The 21,706-nt window shown below is 38.3% G+C and overlaps 1 protein-coding gene across 3 annotated transcripts in view; it reads left to right on the forward strand.

The window, feature by feature from the left end:
• lrp8 (low density lipoprotein receptor-related protein 8, apolipoprotein e receptor) overlaps positions 1-21,706 on the forward strand; it is a 172,479-nt gene that overhangs the window by 114,028 nt on the left and 36,745 nt on the right. For all 3 annotated transcript variants that reach the window (XM_069938108.1, XM_069938109.1, XM_069938110.1), the window contains 7 exons: positions 3,809-3,931; positions 4,010-4,132; positions 9,358-9,477; positions 9,625-9,750; positions 17,278-17,449; positions 19,314-19,541; positions 19,623-19,741. In XM_069938108.1, coding sequence (XP_069794209.1) covers positions 3,809-3,931; positions 4,010-4,132; positions 9,358-9,477; positions 9,625-9,750; positions 17,278-17,449; positions 19,314-19,541; positions 19,623-19,741 — 1,011 coding nt within the window. The remainder of the gene's footprint in view (positions 1-3,808; positions 3,932-4,009; positions 4,133-9,357; positions 9,478-9,624; positions 9,751-17,277; positions 17,450-19,313; positions 19,542-19,622; positions 19,742-21,706) is intronic.

Consider the following 21,706-nt stretch of genomic DNA (forward strand, 5'->3'; position numbering starts at 1 on the left):
CGAGCAGGATCGCAATCCAAATGGAAAGGGGAGTTGTGGTTGCCCGGCAAGGGATAAGGGGCAACTCGGGGTGGGGAGGGGATGCTATTTGGGGTTAAGGTCATATTGGATGTGGGAGTTGTTGGAGTATCTTATGTTTTAAATGTGTTGTCATACATTGAGTTTAAAAAGGGAAAACTGATAGATGAAAAGGGGGATGGTGGTGGTGAGGAAGCAGAAATTGGGTAAACAGGATATGAGATGGCCATGTTGAACTTTATGACTATAAACATTAATGGAATACATAACCAAATTAAAAGGAAGAGGCTATTAAATTTACTGAAAAAAGAAAAAAATAGATATAGCATTTGTGCAGGAAATGCATCAAACTGAAGTGGAACATAAATTAAAGAGAAACTGGGTAGGGCACGTAGCGGCAGCATCATATAATTCAAAAGCTAGAGGTGTAGCTATCTTAATTAATAAAAATGTACCAATCAAAATAGAGGAGGAAATAATAGATCCAGCAGGGAGGTATGTAATTATAAAGTGTCAGATATATTCAGAATTTTGGAATTTGCTCAATACATATCCACCTAATGAGGAGGATCAAAAGTTTATGCAATATATTTTTTTGAAGATTGTTGATACACAAGGAAATATATTGGTAGGAGGGGATTTTAACCTTAATTTGGATCCAAAGTTGGATAAAACTGGACAAAAGACTAGAAAAAAGAATAAAATGGCCAAATTTATGGTTAAATCAATGCAGGAAATGAAACTTGTGGATATATGGAGGAGGCAGCACCCAAGAGAGAAGGAACACTAATATTATTCAAGTTGGCATAAAACATACTCAAGGATTGATATGTTTTTGTTGTCGGCCCATATTCAAGGGAGAGTTAGGAAAACTGAATATAAAGCTAGATTACTATCTGATCATTCACCCCTGTAATTAGCAATAGAACTGGAGGACATCCCACCAAGAACATATAGATGGAGGTTAAACTCCATGCTACTTAAAAGGCAGGAATTTAGATAGTTTATTGAACGCCAAATTAAAACATATTTTGAAATAAATACAGAATCAATGAAAGACAAATTTATATTATGGGACACAATGAAAGCCTTCATTAGAGGGCAGATAATAAGTTATGTATCTAAGATGAAAAAAGACTACAATCAGGAAATAGAGCAGTTGGAAAGGGAGATTAGTAAGTACAGAAAAGGAACTAGTAAAAAGGGATGATATAATGAAAAGGAGAGAATTGGCGGACAAAAAAATAAAATACGAAACATTACAAACATACAAGGTGGAGACGAACATAATAAAAATAAAGCAAAAGTATTACGAACTGGGAGAAAAAACACATAAAATATTAGCCTGGCAACTTAAAACAGAACAAGCTAAAAGAACTGTATTGACATCAAGGAAAAAGAACAAACAAATTACATATAACCCAATAGAGATTAATGAGAACTTTAAGGATTTTTATGAACAATTATTCCAAGCTGAGAATGAGGGGAAAGATGATAAAATAGAAGAGTTTTTAGCTAAAATTGAACTGCCAAAATTGCAAGGTGGAACAAAACAAACTGATAAAACCATTTGAAATAGAGGAAGTACAGGATATATTAAAAAAACTGCTGAACAATAAAACACCTGGAGAGGATGGATTCCCAATAGAATTCTATAAAACATTTAAAAAGTTATTAATTCCTCCTCTCCTGGAAATAATGAACCAGATAGAAGAAACACAAAACTTGCCAGATGCATGTAAGACAGCAATAATTACAGTAATACCAAAGATGGGGAAGGATCCACTAACACCAGCATCATATAGACCAATATCTCTACTTAATTCAGATTATAAGATAATAGCAAAATTATTAGCATGCTGATTGTCCGACCGTGTACCAAAAATAGTAAAACAAGATCAAACTGGATTTATTAAGAAAAGACGAACAGCGGATAATATCTGTAAATTTATTAATCTAATTCATGCAGTTCAAGGAAATAAGGAGCCAACAGTGGCTGTTGCTTTAGGCGCAGAAAAAGCCTTTGACAGAGTAGAATGGAATTATTTATTTAAAGTATTACAGAGGTTCAATCTACATGAAAAACATATTAATTGGATTAAAGGATTATAGTAAATGGATATGTATCGAACCAATTTAAATTAAGTAGGTCAACTAGACAGGGATGTCCATTATCCCCCCTCATTGTTTGCTTTAGCAATAGAACCATTGGCAGAACTGATAAGAACAGAAAATAAAATAAAAGGGATAAAAATAAAGAAGGAGTATAAAATCAGTTTATTTGCAGATGACATCATAATATACTTAACAGAATCAGAAATATCAATTTAAAAAATTACATAAGAAATTGAAGGATTATGGAGAAATATCGGGGTACAAGATCAACGCAAATAAAAGTGAAGTGATGCCAATGAGTAACGCAGATTATACAGAATTTTAAAAAGAATCACCATTTAAATGGCAAACGCGAGCAATCTGATACCTAGGTATTAGGTTAGATAATAACTTAAGCCACCTGTACAAACTAAATTATCAACCATTAATAAAGAAATTGCAGCAAGACTTAGAACATTGGAAAGAATTACTGCTAATGTTGATAAGGAGGGTAAATTGCATTAAAATGAATGTCTTCCCAAGGATACAATACTTATTTAAATCATTGCCAATTCCCTTAACAGAGAAATTCTTTAATGAACTAAAGAGAATAATAAGGAAATTCTTGTGGAAAAGAAGGAAATGAGAACAACAGTACATGCAATTTGGGCATGAAAGAAAGTGAAAATACTTTGGGAAGATCTAAATCAGATATTAAATAAAATCACAAAAAATAACATACCAAAAAATCCAGAGATCTTTCTTCTAAGTAATATAAGAAGTAAGGAATTAGGCCTCAAATTGGATAAAGCTCAAAAAAGATTTATTATGATAGCCTTCGCAGTAGAAAAAATATGTATAATGTCAACTTGGAAAATGGAAGAGAGCCTGAGAATACAGCAATGGTACATGGAAATGAATAAATGTATTCCATTGGAAAAAATAACATATAATTTAAAAAATAAAGTCAGATTATTTGAACAAATTTGGGAACCATACATGGAACATAACAAAGAGGGCTTGCTTCGGACCTCCACTCCCTAAAATGATAAGAAGACAAAATGACTTGATCCAGTGTGTAAAAGTAGATGACAAATTTTTCTTGTTTATTTTTCATTGTGTTATGACATTGTTTAATGGTTTTATTGTATTGTATATGTTGAATATTTATTGGTTTTGGAGGGGGCTGGGAAGGGGGAAGGGAGGGTAGGGGAGAAAAAAGGGAGAAAATGCCACTGTGTATATTTAATGAGAAACGTTTGTTATATTTTGGTTGATATGGTTCACAGTGTGAAAAATAAAAAATTATTTAAAAAAGAAACCAGTTCCATCATTCAGTTCGGCAGCTACACTGGCATTTACAGTGAGGCATGACCGATACTGCGGCATATGTAATGGCTACCTGATCTTTGCACGCTATGCTTTCGTGAGAAATACAAGTTTGACTTTAGCTTTACAGGTTTTTATTTCTTGATTGAAGCAATGTTTCATAGTTGAGAAGGGAAATAAGATAAAAGGATTGACTAGTCCTTTAAAGAGGCAACCCCTAATGCTTTTGACACTTGTAATCCTCTGCTAATGCGTTATATTTTATCCTGGAGGCTATCATTTTAAACATTAATATTTTTGAAATCTTTCTCTGAGGAATAATGAAAGATGAGAAATTTAAAAATAAAATGCATATTTTTTCTTAAAGCGATGGTAACGTGCCAGCCAGATGAGTTCCAGTGTGACGACGGGACCTGCATTCATGGATCTAAACAATGTAACCAAGTCTTTGACTGTCCAGATCACGTTGATGAGCTTGACTGCAAGAATGGTTAGTGCTGATCATTGAGCATGCAAGCAAGTTATTGGTGTCCCGAGATCTCACATTGTTGTTCTTGATGTCAAACAGTGAACCCCTGTGAAGGACGTTTGAAATTCCTCTGTGGGAGTGGAGAGTGTATTGATGCAAAGAAAGTATGTGACTCTCGCAAGGACTGCAAAGACTGGTCAGATGAACCACTTAAAGAATGTGGTAAGATGGATCCAGGGTGATGGATGCATCTTTACTCTCTTGCATATTTTCCTTTCTTTTCCTAAAAAGCATTGTGATGAGAAAAAGGGACATTTCAGGAGATGGCACAAATGCTGTTTTTGTTTCCCCACCGTGTCCTTGAAATTTTGTGATGATTGAAATGTGACACACCATAGGCTGCTTGGTGTCAGCATTGTGAAAAGAAAGAAAAGTGCTTTTTCCAAGCTAGAACGACAGCTACTGAACTAATTTTGAAGTATAGACATTGTTATGACATAAGGAATGAGAAAACAATTTGCATACAGTACGGACTGACAAATGGCCCTGGAATAGGTGGAAGTTGTTTATGGACTAAGGTAATGAGGAGAACTCCTCTCTTTTGGTTCAATCTGTGGAACTTATTTCCAAAGATGCATATAGAGGTCAAGTTATTTTGTCTAGTTAAAGCAGAGGTTGATAAGTTCTTGATTATTAAGGGTGCCAAATGGAGTTGCGAGGAAATGACTCAATGGGCTGAATGACCTAATTCTGCTTCTACACTTATGGTATTAAAATATACCAATTTCATTAAGATTTTAGTTATTTACTCTGTCATCTTGTGCCTTGTTGTACGTTTGAAAACTTTCACAAGCTATAGAGTCGTCGTTTTTACAGCATGAGAATGGGCCCTTCCAAGTTGTTGATTTGAACTAGTGGTTTATTTTTTGCTTGCCCATATTGCCTCCTAAATGTTTCCTACCTATGCACATGTCCCACTATCTTCTAAATGTTTGAATTTTATCTAACAACTTCTTCAACCAACAGCCTTCAGTGTGAAAACATTGCTCTGCTGGTTACTTCAAAATCTTTCCTGTTTCCTGAGCAGCAATAGACAATGAACCAGACAGTGTTTAATTTTAAAACACTAATTTTATTTCTACCTCTCAAAATATAGTCTTAACTTTTAAACTATCCTTAACACTAAATCTATTCCCAGCTAAGCGTGTGCCATTATGGTCCAGGCCAAAATCTAGAAAGTTGCTTCGAAGTTCAGTCTTTTAAATTCAGTGTTGAAGTGTAAGCCTTTAAATTTTGATGCCCCGATTTAACGTTGATCTGATGGGGAGACTGGAGTTGAGCTGCTACAGACTCTCAAATTCTTCTTGCTTTGCCTTGAAATGTCCATCCACACGAACTGTAGTAATAACACTCCTGGTCCTTTTGTAGGCAAGACTCAAACTGGGCGGTCTCCACAAAGCTTCCAAGACCTTAGCACTGGTCTCTCCAAATAACTTCACTGCTAGTCACACTTAAAATGAAGCGATCTCTCCAAGTGACCTCCACTGTTAATCACAATCAAAATGAAGCACAGGTCAGTCCACTGAAAAGACCCAGTCAATCACAGAGTAGGCTTTGCCCTGAATTCCACAAAATGGCTGGCCACAAGAGCTGCTTCAAAAGCCTGCATTCACCTTCAGCAGTCAGAATGGTTCTCCCTTGGAAAATCACAATATCTTTGCAAATATATTGAACCTGGAACAGATTGTGACCAGCCTTCCCTCAGTTCTTCCAATATATCGAATTATCGCTGGGTTGTGTCTTGGGTTGTATTTGTGTGAAATGTTAATTGTGTCCATTCAGTCCCTTCTGTCTATACTGTCCCCTACAGTGATAATCCCATTTTACTAAAACAAGAGCACATAGTACCTGTCATCTTAAATTATAACCATATCACGATTTACAGAGCGGAAACAGGCCATGTTGGCCTTTCGAGTCTGTACCAGTTCACTAGAACAACTCCACTAGCTCAAACCTCCCGCTCACCGCCACTAACCCTCCGAGTCCCTCGCCTCCATGGACACATCCAACCTTCTCTTAAATTACAGAAGGGACCCTGACACAACTATCTCATTCAAAAGTTCATTCCATTCTGCCATCACTCGCTGAGTGAAAAAGCAACCTCTAATATTTCTCTAAAGTGTGCCCCCTTACCCTTAACTCATGGTCCCTTGTTCCAACCTCCCCTGCCCTCAGGGGAAAGAGTCTGTTTATGTCTAGTCTATCTATTCCTTTCATAATTTTAAATACCTCAATCAAGTCCCCTCTCAGTCGTCTACGTTCCAATGAATAAAGTCCCAGTCTCCTTAATCTCTCCCTGTAATCCAGATGCAGTAAGCCAGGCAACATCCTTGTAAACCTTCTCTGCACCCTCTCTACCTCATCTATATCCTTTCTATAATTTGGAGACCAGAACTGAGCACAGTACTCCAAACCTGGCCTCAGCAATGCCTTAAACAACTGCAGCATCACCTCCCAGCTCCTATACTCTATACTTTGCTCCTCTGCGTGCCTCAATGCCCTCCCCTTAACTATATATGTCCTATTCTGGTTATTTTTACCGAAATGGAACACCTCACACTTGTCTACATTGAATTTCATCTGCCATCTTTCAGCCCACTCTTCCAAACAAACCTAATCCTTCCGTAATCCAAGAAAATCTTCCTCACTATCCACCACTACCCCTATTTTCATATCATCTGCATATTTGCTTACCCAGTTAACCACACCCTCCTCTAAATCATTAATATAAATGATAAACAATAAGGGACCCAGCACCGATCCCTGAGGCACCCCGCTTGTCACAGGCTTCCAACCTGACATACAGTTGTCCACCATGACTCTCTGCTGTCTATCTCCCAGCTACCTCTGAACCCAGTTCACAATCTTTCTACGAATTCCTAGTGACAGAACCTTCTTTATTAACCTTCCATGCGGAACCTTATCAAAAGCCTTACTAAAGTCCAAATAGATCACATTCACTGCTTTACCTTCATCCACCTTTTTTGTCACTTCCTCAAAAAACTCAACAAGTTTTGTCAAACATGACTTTCCTTTTACAAACCCATGCTGGGTGCCCCTAATCAACCCCTGCCTATCCAGTTTATGCTATCTCGAAGAATACCCTCCATAACCTTCCCCACCACTGAAGTCAAACTTACTGGCCGATAATTACTTGGCCTACACCTACTGCCTTTTTTGAACAATGGAACAACATTTGCAACCCACTCCTCCAGAGATCTTTGAAGAATCACAGTCAGTGCCCCCGCTATTTGTTCCCTGACCTCCCTTAAAGTCCTGGGAAAAATCCCATCAGGACCAGGAGATTTATCCACCTTAATTGACCCTAGAAGCTCCAAAACTCTCGCTTTACTAATCCCTATCCTTTCCATAACTAAGCCCTTTTCCTCTCTTATCTCATATACCCCAATGTCCCTTTCCCTCATGAATACAGACGAGAAAAAATTGTTCAATATTTCTCCCATCTCATATGGTTCCTGACATAGTTCACCGGTGCCATCATCCAGTGGACCTATTCTATCCTTAACCCTCCTTTTACTGTTCACATATCTGTAAAAACCCTTAGGATTCACCTTCGCCCTATTAGCTATGGACTCCTCATACCTTCTTTTTGCCTTTCTAATTTCCCTCTTAAAGTTCTTCCTGCAATCTAAGTAACGACCATACATCTCCTCAATCCCTCTTGTCCCGAACCAACTTCTTAATTTCACCAGAAAACCACGGTGAACCTTTAGACTTCCCTTTCGGCCTGACTGGAACATAAAGATCCTGTATTTTCAAAATTTCACCCCTAAATGCCCCCCAAATTTTCTCAACATCCTTTCTGGCAAAAAGATCAGCCCACACAACTCTCTGCAAATCCCTTCTCATTTCTCCAAATCTGGCCTTCCCCCACTCGAAGATCTTCAACCTTGGACCCGACCTAAATTGATGCTCTCTAGCTTTGAACACCCTTACCCTGGGGTTAAAACCTCTATACCTATGACCCTCATGATTTTTTAAACCTCATTTAAGTCTCTCCTCAGCCTCTTGGGGAAAAATCTCAGCCCATTCTGCCTCTCCTTACAACTCAAATACACTAGTCCCTATATTGTCCCTGTGAATTTTTTCTGCACCCTTTCCAGCTCAATTACATCTTCCCTCTTGATACCTTGGAAAGGGTACAGATGATATATATCAGGATGCTACCTGAATTAGAGAGTACAAGCAATAGGGAGGGTTTGGACAGAAGTAAAAGATGAAAATTTGTAGACACCATGGTTGAAGTATAAGCACAATTCTGGAGAAACTCAGTAGGCTTCTGTCTAAAGTGTCCTTTATATAGCAACGATAAAAATACATAACTGGCGTTTCGAGCTTGAGCCCTTTATCAATGTATTACAGACTTGGGTTGTTTTCTCTGGAGAGTCATAGGCTGTGGGGAGATTTGCTAGAAGTTTACAAAACTAGGAGAAGCATAGAGAGGATAAGCAGTCAGAATCTTTTTCCAAGGTAAAAATGTCACAAACTGGAAGCCATATGTTTCAGGTGAGGGAGGGAGACATTTGAAAGAGATTTTATAACACAGAGAGAGAAGTGGGTGTCTGGAACCGGCTGCCAGAGGTAATGGTGGAAGCAGATACATTCAGTAGTCATGTTTAAATGGCTTCCAGCTAGACTGATGAATGTGTAGATAGTAGCGGGATATTTGAATATTTATTATGTGAAGGAGTAGTGTTTTATTTAATTTAGGTATCATGTACAATGTAGACATCGTGGGCCAAAAGGCTGGTTACCATTTGGTGTTTTATAATTTCCTACAGCTGGGTGACCAGAACTGCACACAGTATTTTTACAATAATGTGGAGCATATTATATATGTCTCTTTTAGAATAGAGGCAGACATGCTGTTAATAATTTTGATCATTTTAGAGTGTCTAAATGAATAACGTAAAGAGAAATCTCTTTTCTAATTACTGCTTTTCTGTATCTTGGGTTGTCTGTGTTTCTTAGAAATCTACAGTATATTTCAATTTCTCTGATGCATTTAACAAATTTAGCTTGTAATATTAAAATCTTGTGAATGTTGAAATGCTGTTGTTTAAACAGAAGTGATTCTTGTATTGATTCAATAATTTTCCCAAAAAATAACATTTAACCTGTTCTTAAATCTGCTCCCTCCTACCCCCCCCCCCCCGATGAAATTTGTGGATCCAGGAATTGTCATCTTAAATTTTTTTGAAGAACACCCTTTTAAAATTAATTTGTTCATCTCCCTTATTGGCTACATTTAGTGGACATAGATTTACTCAAACTGCTTCATTGCTAGATATGGAATCATGATGGTCACTTCTTACTGATACTTTGTAAATTTTTCCAGTAAGTGTTGTTTCTTGTTTCAATGCTAGGTTTAAACGAGTGCTTGACCAACCATGGTGGCTGCTCTCACATGTGTAGAGACTTGAAGGTTGGATATGAATGCGAATGCCCAGCCGGATACACACTATTAGACTCAAAAACATGCGGAGGTAATTAAACTGCAAGGCAGCTCCTTCCTTCAGTCATTTTAAACAAAGAGCTGCTGGAATTGAAACACAGGTTTCCGTAATCAGCACTAATTGCACAGTGGCACAGAATTCAGTCACTTTATTGACTAGTTGAAATGTTTTTTTTAGATATAAATGAATGTGAAGACCTAGACCGATGCAGCCAGATCTGCACTAACATTAAAGGAGGGTATAAGTGCACTTGCTTCCAAGGTTATGAGATGGATCCAATGACTGAGAGTTGTAAAGTAGTGGGTAAGTCAGCTTGCTTCATCTATACCCTCTTTAAAAGGAGGTTACCATGCCAGGTACATTTCTATTTGTAATCCATGCATGATCCTGGAAGGTAAGCAAATTAGGTACAAGTAGCTTTTGTTCTTTTCTCTTGGATGTTAACATTAAGGTACAGATCCCTGAATACCTAGAGATTAAACCTTTTCTAAATTAATTACTGACAACTGCATCCATCAGAAAGGTGGTGATGGAGGTATGACAATCATCGAACAGTTCACCATTTGGCAAAGAATCAATGGACACAGAAGACTTAATCTAATTAATATATGGATAAAATTGACATCACAAAAATCTTTCCCCAATAAACTGCTCCAGAACTAAACCTAAACTAATGGAAGGTCACATCTCTGGAAGCAAAGATAGCCTCAATGTTTAGGGAAGATTGCCAGCATAGAAGTGAGAAGGAGGGTGAGGTGGATGCCGGTGGGTGATAGGTAGAAAAAGGGAGCCAGATGGGGAGGGTGGAGATGAGATTAGGCAGAGGGAGCTTGGTGGGTGAGGTGGACAGACTGGATTGTGATAGGTGGAACAAGGTAAGGGATGATGTCCAGATGGAACCAGATAGGGGAGGGGAAAGGAAAAGTGAGCTAAAAGAGAAGAAATCTTGGTGGATAGGTATCTGAGCGATGGGACCAAGCAGACCAATATAACATCTTGGTAATGAGGGGGAGTAGATGAAAAAGATGAACAAAGGGAGATAAAACTTGGTTGGACTGGTGAGTCTGGTAAAGGAACAGAGGGAGTACGTTCATACCAAATGGAATATAAGGTTTATTTGACTTCACTATGGAGAAGGCTGAGTACAGACTGGAAAGGGGAGTTAAAATGACAGCCAACTCAATGGTATGAACATGGAATTTTGAAAACTGAAGACAAGTTACCCACCTTCCAGTTTGGCATCCCACTTTCTTCACTGGTTCCACCTATCACCTACTAGCCTCTCATTTCTATATACTGGGGTCTTAATGTTTCCTCAACCCTGATGCAGGTTTGTGACCCAACATTTCAATGATCCTTTTGCCTCCAGAGATTCTACATGACCTGCTGAGTATCCTTTGCTCTGGATTCCAACATCTGCAGTCTCTGGTGTCTTCATACCTCCAGAATGCTGCAGTAAGTAAACAATAATTACATAACAAGTGGATAAATATAATCAATCTCAGTTACAACAATGCAGTCACTAAACTAGACTGGCTTCTGCTACACTAACCATGATTGGGATCAAGAAATGTAGCTGAGTTCCAAGCCAGATGATGGCAGTACTTACTAAGAATCAGATACTGAGCTCCAACTGCTAAGTCTTGTATGTCTGTCCATGGCCTTGTGTACTGTCCCACCAAGAGCAACTGCAAATTGGCAGAACAACACCTGATTTTCTGTCTGGGCACTCTCTAGCCAGATGGCATTTACGTCGACTTTTCCAGTTTCTTCTAACCTGCTCTCCTCTTTCCCCTCCCCCAACCCTTATCTTTCCCTTTCCAGTTCTTCTCCCTCCCTTCACCTAGCTATCCCTCCTCCCTTTGATCACTGCTGTCCCCTCCCTCCCTTCTCCATCTTTGCGACCACCCCCCCCCCCACTCTTTTGTTCGGACGCCTACTGACATTTTTCCAGAAACTTGATGAAGGGGTCAAGCCCGAAATGTCAGTTATGAATTTTTACCTTTGCTTTATACAGAATACTGCTTGACCTGCTGAGTTTCTCCAGTTTTGTATCAGTCAAGTTTAGTTGGTTTCTTCTGAACTTCACTCATGATGACTACATAATTTTTTTTAAATGATTTTAGTCCTTGGGCCCCATTTTAAATGTGCTGTGGCCCTCATTGGGCCCTTATGGCCCCTGTTGAGAATGGCCCCTGTTTAACAAATTTCAATTGAAAGTCTGATAAAGATAGTTTAGCAGTTATATTCTCAAAATTTCCCATCAACAATAATTCAGGGTTTAACAGAAAAACAACAGCTGTAATTCGTTGAAAGAATTTACTAATGGAAATCCAAAAAGGTTTAACCTTTGAACAAGACCATGTAGAATGAACAAAAGTTCCAACATCCTTTCCACATCTATTCAATTTCTGAGGCGTAATATACAATTGATGTAAAAAGTTATAATGAAGTAATCTTAACCTCACATTAATTGTATTAGGCATAACTTCTTTACATAAATCTTGCCAAACCTGTTGGTCTATTGATATATTTAAATTTGTTTTGATAATGGCAAGGAAATGTATTGCTGTTACTTGGAAATCAGGCGTTTCATTAACATTAGGAAGATGTCATAAGAGATTCAAAGTTGTATCCCTTTAGAAAAAATTACATATAATTTGAGGGATAAATATTCTGTGTGTTTACAAATTTGGAGCCCATATGCTCGAATAATGGGATTAAAATTGTAAATAGTTTCTTTGAATCCTCCAAATCGGTGAGGTTTTTCCTGAAAATAAGTAAGGGCTTTATTATAAATATGGTTTTTTTGAGATCCTAGAATGTCCTCCGAAGCAATCTAAATTAATATATAGCTACATTATTATGTATTTTAGATTTAAGTTTTAGTTTAGTGGGGTTAGTAAGGGTTGGGGGGGGGGAAAGGGATTAGTTAGTTTTTTTTAAGGGTATTTTTTCCTTTTTTTATTGTATATTAATCAACATATATTTGTAAAATCTGTATTATTGTAGCTAGCTGCTACAAGCTATGGCTCTGTGGAGCCTATGGTGCAGAAGAGGTTATAGCTGTATGCAGGTTACCTCAGAAAACCCAGTTGAGTGTAGTTCACACTGAACTTTTTTAGGCTCCCAGCCTTGCTTTTATTCTCAAGATGAGGGCCATAGTCAAAGCCCCATCAGCGCTGATTGGTGCATTTGTAATCTGCTTTCCTTGATAGGCCAGTTAAGCTCCTTTAGTTGTGGCCAATTGGAGGGCAACGCTGCAGGCCTCGTGCAGCCTGCTGGGCTGGATCGTCATGTTTGTCCTTCATTTTGTGAGGCACTTGAGGGGGCTGTGACAGGCCACCACATTATTGTGATTTATGATTTATTAATTGCTGTCATATATGTGTTGATTTTAAATAAAATATTCAAAAAAAAGAGAATGCCTCTGTTGAGAATGGCTGGTTTAGAGCATACAATGGCATTTTATTTATTTTGTACCACAATATTTTTAACCTTACCACCAGTCTTAACTTTTTCCTTCCTCCTATTTCTACCAGTAATATTTATTTTACATGGGCATGTTGGGGACTATTAATTTGATGTTATTTTGCATAATTTAGTGACGTAATATGAGTACCATTAGTGAAGAGACTCCAGTTAAGGGAAAAGATTAATGATGTGATTACAAGAGGTGGTTTTGCTAACATTTTGAAGTGAGGATATTATGCTGTGAATTCCAGACTATTGCACCATTGACCAACTACTCTACAGTTCAATATGCTTCACTGGGAGTGGAGAATCCAGTGGAGGCCAGGCGGGTGAAAAACAGAAGCCACACTTTGAAATTTATGATTGATGAAATGTGTTGTCTTCAGTAAACAAATCCAATGTCCAATTTCTTTGGCATTTCCTCTGAAGATAAATGAGTACATGCAATAAGACTGAGAAGTTTCAGTCATGAGTAAATGAATAGCCAGACTCTCATGTGTTCTTGGAATAGGGAGCCAATAGAAGTTAGAAAGGCCAGGTATGATAAACTCAATTCAGGGTGAGAAGTTCATGAGGGAATGTAAAGCAGGTTGGAGTTTATGCTAGGTAGAATATGGGTGATAACAATAGAAATTTATATGGTCTTTTGTGATTTTCAAAAGGTTAGTTTGGTGCAACATGCCAATAGGATGGAACCTGCCAATTATCAAATCATCCTTCAATTTTGAGCTTGATTTAAGCAAGACTTCTAAAACTTAAGTCCTTGCTTTCAAATTCTTCACTGACCACATCCTTGCCTATCTATTAGACAGACACTTTCAAGATCTACACACTTCAAAATTAGTCTCAAGCTTTCAACTTCCAAGGGGTGGCATGGTTAATGTAGCAGGCAGCACAATGCCTTTATAGCACCAGCAATCAGGACGAGGGTTCAAATCCCACACTGTAAGGAGTTTATACATTCTTGCCATGTCTGCATGGGTTTTCCCCAGGGTGATCTGGTTTCTTCCTACCGTTCAAAACATTACCAAGGGGAGGGGGGTGGTGTACATTAATTGGGTGTAAGTTGGGTGGCACAGACTCGTGTGCCAAAATGGCCTGTTACCATGCTGAATATCTAAATTTAAAAAAGAATTACACTCTGGAATTCCCTCCTCAAATCTTTATGCCTTTTTCAACTTCATCCTTCAGGATCCATTTGAAAGGCTACTTCTTTGACCAAGTAATTAGTAGTTTTTATTGGGGCTTCTTGTGGTTTAGTAACAAATTTTGCTTGATAATGTTTCTTTGAAGCTACTGGGATTTATTCTTTATTCATTTTTTTGATCTGGATATTACTGGGAAGTCAAACATTTATTAACCTTAAGAAAATGGTGATGAGCTAGTGCCGTGAACCACTGCAGCCCTTCAAATGAAGGTACTCCTATAGAGCACCTTGACAAGGAATTTCAAGATTTAGATCTAGTGATTATGAAGAATGGTGATCCTGTTCTGAGTCAGAATGGTGCATGTATACGTTGGAAGCTGCATGTGATAGGGGTCAGGGGTTTGAGAGGGGCTGCTTGGAGTAGCCTATATAAGTACACTGATGCACACTATTTATTAGGGGGGGAAAGGAATGAATGTTAAGGTGATTGTTAGTGTGCCATTCAGGTGCGTTGCTTTGCCCAAATATTGTTAAGCCTCTTGAGAGTTTTTGCGCTCCACATCACAATCCTGACTAACTTATCAAGATCCTAATGGTGGAAAGGCCTTGGGGTATCAGCTTGTGAGTCAATATCTGCGGGATATTCAGCATCTGACCTTCTCCAGTAGTAATGATTTTTATGTGGCTTGACCTGGTGACTTTCTTGCCAGTGAGGAACTTGGTGATGGCTGTTGAATTAAAAGCACAGAAATGCTGGAGGAACTCGGCCAGCCTTGCAGCATCCATAGGAGGTAACAATGTATTACCGATGGTTGTTGAATGTTTACAGTAGGTTGTTAAAGGTTCTTGGTGGAGATGACCATTGTCTTGAACTTCTGTGATGTGAGTGTTACTTGTAATTTATCACCCTTGCCTGAATGTTGTCCAGATCTTGCTGCGTGCAAGCATGGACTACTTGGGAGCTGTAAATGGAACTGAACATTGCATAATCATCAGTGAAGGTCCCTTCTTCTGAGATTATGAAAGAAAGGTTATTGATGAGGAATTTGTAAACTGTTTTGCCACGGAAGGCACTGTCCTACGTGACTGCTACAGGGAGGTTCTGAGGCTGGAATGATAGACCACCAGCAACCATAAACATCCTAATTTACATCAGTACAAACAGAGCTCCTTGATGTCATATTTGGTCAAATTCTGCTTGGATATGGAGGGTAGATAATCTCTGAAATTCAGCTCTTTGAATCATGTTTGCACCAAGGATGTTATCAGTTCTGGATTGAAATCGTCCTCCCAAATCACAAATTGGGCATCAGTAAATTTGTCATTGGGGAGTAAGTGTCATTTGATAGCATTGTGGACAGCTTATGCCACTTTATTGATCATGAAAGATTGAGCAATGATGAGCTGGATTGATTTGTCCTCCATTTAGTGAACAGAACATACCTCGAAAATGTTCTGCATTGAGCGGTAGATCCCAGTGTTATAACTATATAGTACAGCATGACTATATTCTACTGTGTTAAATGAGCTTTGTTGATTGTATTTGAGGTACAGTCCATATCTAAAGGGAAAAGGGCATTACCTCTGTTATTTCCAATTTCATGTTAGCCAGTTAGACTTTTCAACCTGGCTACTATTTTGGAGCAAGTGGTGGGTAGGGAATATGGGATGGCATGGTATTGTTGCTTAACAGTTGTTTTCTTTTAAACCAAGACCTACTTTATTGGTGCTAGAGTCTCATCAGTAAAGGGTCACTCATTTTGATCATTATTTAGGAACACCATTTCTGCAAGGAAGTAAGTTTGAAAATGTCCCTTTTGAGTGAAATTTGACAGTGGAATTTCTTTCATGAAGTATCATTTTAACAGTCCAGCTGCTTTTACGCTGCTCATGTCAGAAAAGGGAGCCAGAGAGAGAAATAGCCTCTAAAGTCATTTTGGAGCAAAATAAATGTTTGGAAAAACTCAACAGGTCAAACAGTATCTATAACCTGCAAAAATCTAAACCTGCAAAAGTTATAGTTTTTTTTTCTGCCCTAAAACCCAGGTTTCCTAATAAGATTGTGCTCTTGCAGCATTTTTCCAGGTTTTGGAATCTAGCAGATGATGCTTATCAGTAAAGTACATATATTTCTTGACACATCTCATATAATGTGTTACGTCAGAGACAAGCAACAATAGAAATTCACCAAGACAGTGTTATTTTTAAAACAATATATTTATTAATAATTATTAATAATATAGCAACTTATATAAATCAAAACAACCCAAAACTATATGTGTGTGTGTGTGTGTGTGTGGATTACCCAAACCATTACAGCTTAGGCACAATTTTGAAAAGTCAATTCAAAGTTTAGTCTTAGAAATCCTGTATTGAAACTCAGAACTTTTAAACTCATGAATCCCTGTTGAGTTGCTTCCAGAGAAATGTTCTTTCATACAAATGATGGTCACAACTCCCATCTTCCTTGCATTGGGGAAACAAAACTTGTGACTTCCACAATGCTACCACAAACCCAGGCAAGGATCAGATGAAATGACCATTAGAATGGTCACGATCCAAATACAGGAAATCCTGTTTCGTTTACCTAGATATGGGTAAATCAAAAATGACCATTTCAATGGTCACATTAGGTCTCTGTTTTCCCCTGACAAGGAGAAACAACAAAAGTGTCCATCTCATACCAAATTGCTTCATTTCTGTCTTGCAGACCTCTGATTACTTATTAAATCAACCTTGTTTTAATCACATGACTTGCTTGATCAATACTGAAATCTGTTTTCTGTTTCAATTTCCCCAACACATGAGTTATAATCATATGACCTACAAATGTCCCATCTGGTCTTCCTTGCCACTCTCTTCAAGTGTCCTGGAATAAAAACCATTGTTCTTTTGTTCTCCCAAAACATTAACTTTGTTGATAATTTGGACATGATGGTGCCATGCTCTCTGAGAGCACAAGCTGTGGATATTTTTTCTGTAAAAAGATTTTGTCCCTAATAATGATCAAAATGAGTGACCTTTTACTGTGTTAACCCTTAAAGTATAGTTACCAAATAAAAAGTGAGCATATAACAAGTGTAATATGGAATGGAGCAGTACAAAATAAATGCAAGGCCTTGCGCACTATATTAGTGCTTTAGCCTTGCATGATTCCACCCATTTTTAAAATTTCAGTTCCTCAAGTTAACTTCTTGCTTTCTTAATAGGCAAAAGCCCTGCTGTGCTCTTCACTAACAGCCATGATATCAGAATGATTAATTTGTTGAAGAAGGAGTATATCCGTCTTGTGTCAACTCTAAAGAATGTAGTCTCCTTAGATGTAGATGTTGAAGAAAACAAGATATACTGGATTGATCTGTATTACAAAATGATCTATAGGTAAGTGACTTATTTTTATTTAATGATCATTGGAATGTAGCGATATTTTGCCGTACAATGCACATGCTTTGTTTGGCTAGCAACAGTCAAAAGCCAAATTTTTACGTGCTCTAAGATGTGCTGTTAAAGCTTTTCATGGGTACTTTCAATACTGTTTCCACTTCAGCAAAGGAAAGGTTTAAAAAAAAACTCTCCACTGGAAATATGACCCAGTCGATCAATATCTATTTTGAATGAGGCTTTACATTGAGATTTGTTCTGCTGTGTTAGATAGACGTAATATTTTGTGCTACAATTTTTGAAGGAATGGGGAATTTTCTCTTGTAACCAGGGAAAAATCTCCCTCATTCAAAATTTGTTAAATATATTATTTTATCACTACCACATTTTTTTGTGGGAGTTTGTTGTTTGCAAGTTAGTTGCTGGGTTTTCAACATTCTATATCTCTGCTTGCCAAGAACATTCTGAAAGAGATGTAAAAGGTACTTATTGGAATTCCTACTCTAAGAAGGCGTCTACACCTCTCAACCATTCAGGTTGAGTTTCAATCTTGTCCATTGAACTTTCAGCAGTAATGATGATCCTCATTTTACACTGGTCCTAAAATGACATGATCACATTTGGCAGAATCATAGATGGCAGGCAATGTGGAAGTGTACAGGAGTGCAATAGATCAACTAGTTGAGTAGTGTCACAAAAACAACCTTGCATTCAACATCAGTAAAATAGGGAATTGATTGAGGACTTCAGGAAGGGGAAGCCAAGAAACCAGTCCTCATCGAGGTGTCAGTAGTGGAGAGGGTAAGAAACATCAGATTCCTGGATGTCACCATCTCTGAAGACCAATTCTGGGACCATCATGTCGATGCAATCATGAGGAAGGCCTGCTAATAGCTATATTTCATTAGGAGTTTGAGGAGATTTGATGTGTCACCAAAGTCTCTCGCAAATTTCTGCAGGTGTGCATTCTGTGGAGAGCATGCTGACTGGTTGGTGTGGAGGTACCAATGCACAGGAAAGGAACAGGCTACAGAGGGTTATAAACATGGCCAACCTGATGGGCATTAGTTTTCACTCCATTAAAGACATCTTTTAAGAGGCGATGCCTAAAGAAAACAGCTTCTGTCATCAAGTACCCTCACTATCCAGGTCATGCCCTTTTCTCATTGCTATCATCAGGAAGGAGGAACAGGAGCCTGAAGACACCACTCAACATTACAAAAACAGCTTCTTCCCCTCCGCCATTAGAATTCTGAATGGACAAGGAACCTATGGACCTACCTCACTTTTTTCTCTTCTTTGGACTAGTTATTTGTTTATTTTTTTTAAATCTTGTATTTATGTAATTTTTGCACCTTGTTCTGCATAATACTGCTGCTACAGAACAAGTTATAACCTGTCCCCTTTAAGGATTTCATTCCATTTTCTCAATTCCTCTGTACAGTTCCAACAAATTTCATGACCCATATTCATGACAATAAACCTAATTCTTATTTGTTGAATCTCTTAATTGTATAAACAACATCATTATTTCAGGATATTTGATAAATATTGTGCAACTAACTGTAAAGAGAGTTTATAAGAGAGGGTCCAACAGCCATGAATTATTATTTTTTTTTAAATATATGATTCTTTTCCATCAGAGTCAATAGAAGCAGGAACATTTTGCAAATGTAACATGTTCATCATCATTAACCTCGTACTTGAAACTTCATTCCTAACTTCCGAAATTGTGTTAATTCTGCAACATTAGTTATCACATAATAAAAATAGTTTACAAATAGAGCACAAAGACACCAGCTCCTTTAAGTTGGATGGGATTGAATTTGTTCTGTGATCATTTGTTCCATGATATGTGTTGCAGTGCACCTTTGGATAAAGGCAATGATCCTCGCCAACATGCCCATCTAATTGAGCATGGTCTTCAAATTCCTGAATGCCTAGCAATAGATTGGATTCACAAAAATGTATATTGGACAGATTCTGGCACCAAGTCTATCTCTGTAGCCACCATAGATGGAACCAAAAGAAAGACTCTTATCACCACTGAGCTTAAGAATCCTCGAGCCATCGCAGTCGACCCAATTCAAGGGTAAGTGATGATAAAGCCATTCATTCGTCTTTGTCTTGCCACTGTCATCCTTCTCTCATACCTTTGACTCTGTTTAAGCAGGTTTATGTATTGGTCTGACTGGGGCAGCCCTGCAAAAATTGAGAAAGCTGGGCTCAATGGGGTTGATCGTCAGTCGCTTGTCAAGGACAACATTGAATGGCCTAATGGAATCACTTTAGGTAGGTGATAATTACAGCACTGTTATATTTTAGTGAGATTACTTTTGATTCGGTAGAGATGCACAGATAGGCTTCAACTATTTGTAGTCGATATCAATGACCGCGTTTGCGGCCATTGATTTGAAACTAAACTGATGAGAATGCAAGTAGGTTAAAGGGGATGTAGACAGGCTGAGTGAATGTGCAACAACATGGCAGATACCATGCAATCTAGAATTTTCCACCTTCAGCTAATCTCACATTTTTAAAAAACTTTTTTAAATGGAAATAAATTCAAAAATGTTGAATGTTCATTGGGAAACAAAGCATGTTCATTATACGGCAAAATATCGCTACATTCCACTGATCACCTTTCAGCATTTGTCACTATCTCCACTCTGGCTTCATCTGCTTACCAACCCTTCCTCTCCTGGATCTACCTGTTACTTGCCAGCTCCTGTGTTGGCCATCCCCTTCACTGATCCAGCTATCTCCCTTTTGCCCTCTCTTCTTTCTTCCAGGGTATCAATTTGAAATAGCACCAATGCTATCTGACCTGCTGATTTTCTACTACAGCTTGTTTTTCTTGAACCAGTTTCCACCATCTGCTGTCCCTTGGGTTTTTCAAAGCTAACATGCAAAAACAGTAAATAATTAGTACGGCGACTTTCACTGCAGGAAGTTTAAAGAAGGCCGTGCTGTAGTGTTATGTACAATTTTGGTCTCCCTTTTCGGAAAAAAAATATAGTCACAATGAAAGAGTGTGGCAAAGATTCTCCATGCTTATTTCATGTGAGAAGAGAAGAAGTGGACTAAGCCTCTGTTCTTTAGACTTTAGAAAATGAGAGCGACCTCATTTGAAATGAAATATTAGCATATTAGTAAATGTGAATAGGCTCTTCCCCTTGAGGGTAGATGAGATTGGAACGAGGGGTCACAAGTTAAGGGTTAGGGGACAAAACTTTAGAAGTAACATAAGAGGAAGCTTCTGCACTCAGTGGTGGCTGAGTGGAATGACCTTCTGGAAGAGGTGGTTGCAGCAGGATCAATTTCGTCATTTAAAAGAAGGTTGGATGAGGGCATAGATGTGAGGGGGTTGGAGGGTTATGGACAAGAAGCAGGTAGGTGGGACTAGTAGAGTTCACTTAAATCAGTGTGGACTAGAGGGGCTGAGATAGCCTGTTTCCGTACTGTAATTGTTATATAGTGGTTGGGGCTGCATGGTTAATAGAACACTACAGCACAGTACAAGCCCTTTAGCCCATGATGTTGTGCTGACCTATACAACCTACTCAACAAACTAAACATTCGTTACCTCACACCCAGAACCCTCCATTTTCCTTGGATTCATGGGCCTGTCTTTTAAATGTCCTTATTTTTATAGGCCTCCATCATTACCCCTGGCAATGCATTCCAGACACCCACTATTCTTTGTGTGTATATAAAAAAAAAATCAATTTACCCCTGATGTTTTTCCTAAATTTCCCTCTCCTAATCTTATACAGATGTCCTCTGGTGTTTGCTAGTCTCACCATCCTATCTACACCTCTCAAAATCTTGGAAATCTATATTAAGTCGCTTCTTATTCTCCTTTGCTCAAAAGAGAAAAGCCCTAGTTCTGTTAATCTTGCCTCATAATTCAGCTTCCTGGTAAATCTCCTCTACACCATCTCCTTGGCTTCCACATCCTTCCTGCCATGTAGTGACCAGAACAGAACAAAATATTCCAAGTGTGGTCTAACCAGTTGTAGAAAACTGCAACATTACCTACATCTCTTAAAGCCATTTCTCTGTTAATGAAGGCCAGCATACCAAAGGCCTTCTCACCTACTTTATCAACTTGTGCAGCAACTGTGAGAGATCTATAGATTTTGACCCAAGGTCTCTCTGTTATTCCACACTGTTAAGAATCCTGCCATTAAAAGTGAGACAGGAGGAGCAAAAAAATCAATCTATTTGCTGCTGATGTGTTAATATATTTGACAG

This window comes from Narcine bancroftii, chromosome 5 (assembly GCF_036971445.1).
Source record: "Narcine bancroftii isolate sNarBan1 chromosome 5, sNarBan1.hap1, whole genome shotgun sequence".
NCBI lineage: Eukaryota > Metazoa > Chordata > Chondrichthyes > Torpediniformes > Narcinidae > Narcine > Narcine bancroftii.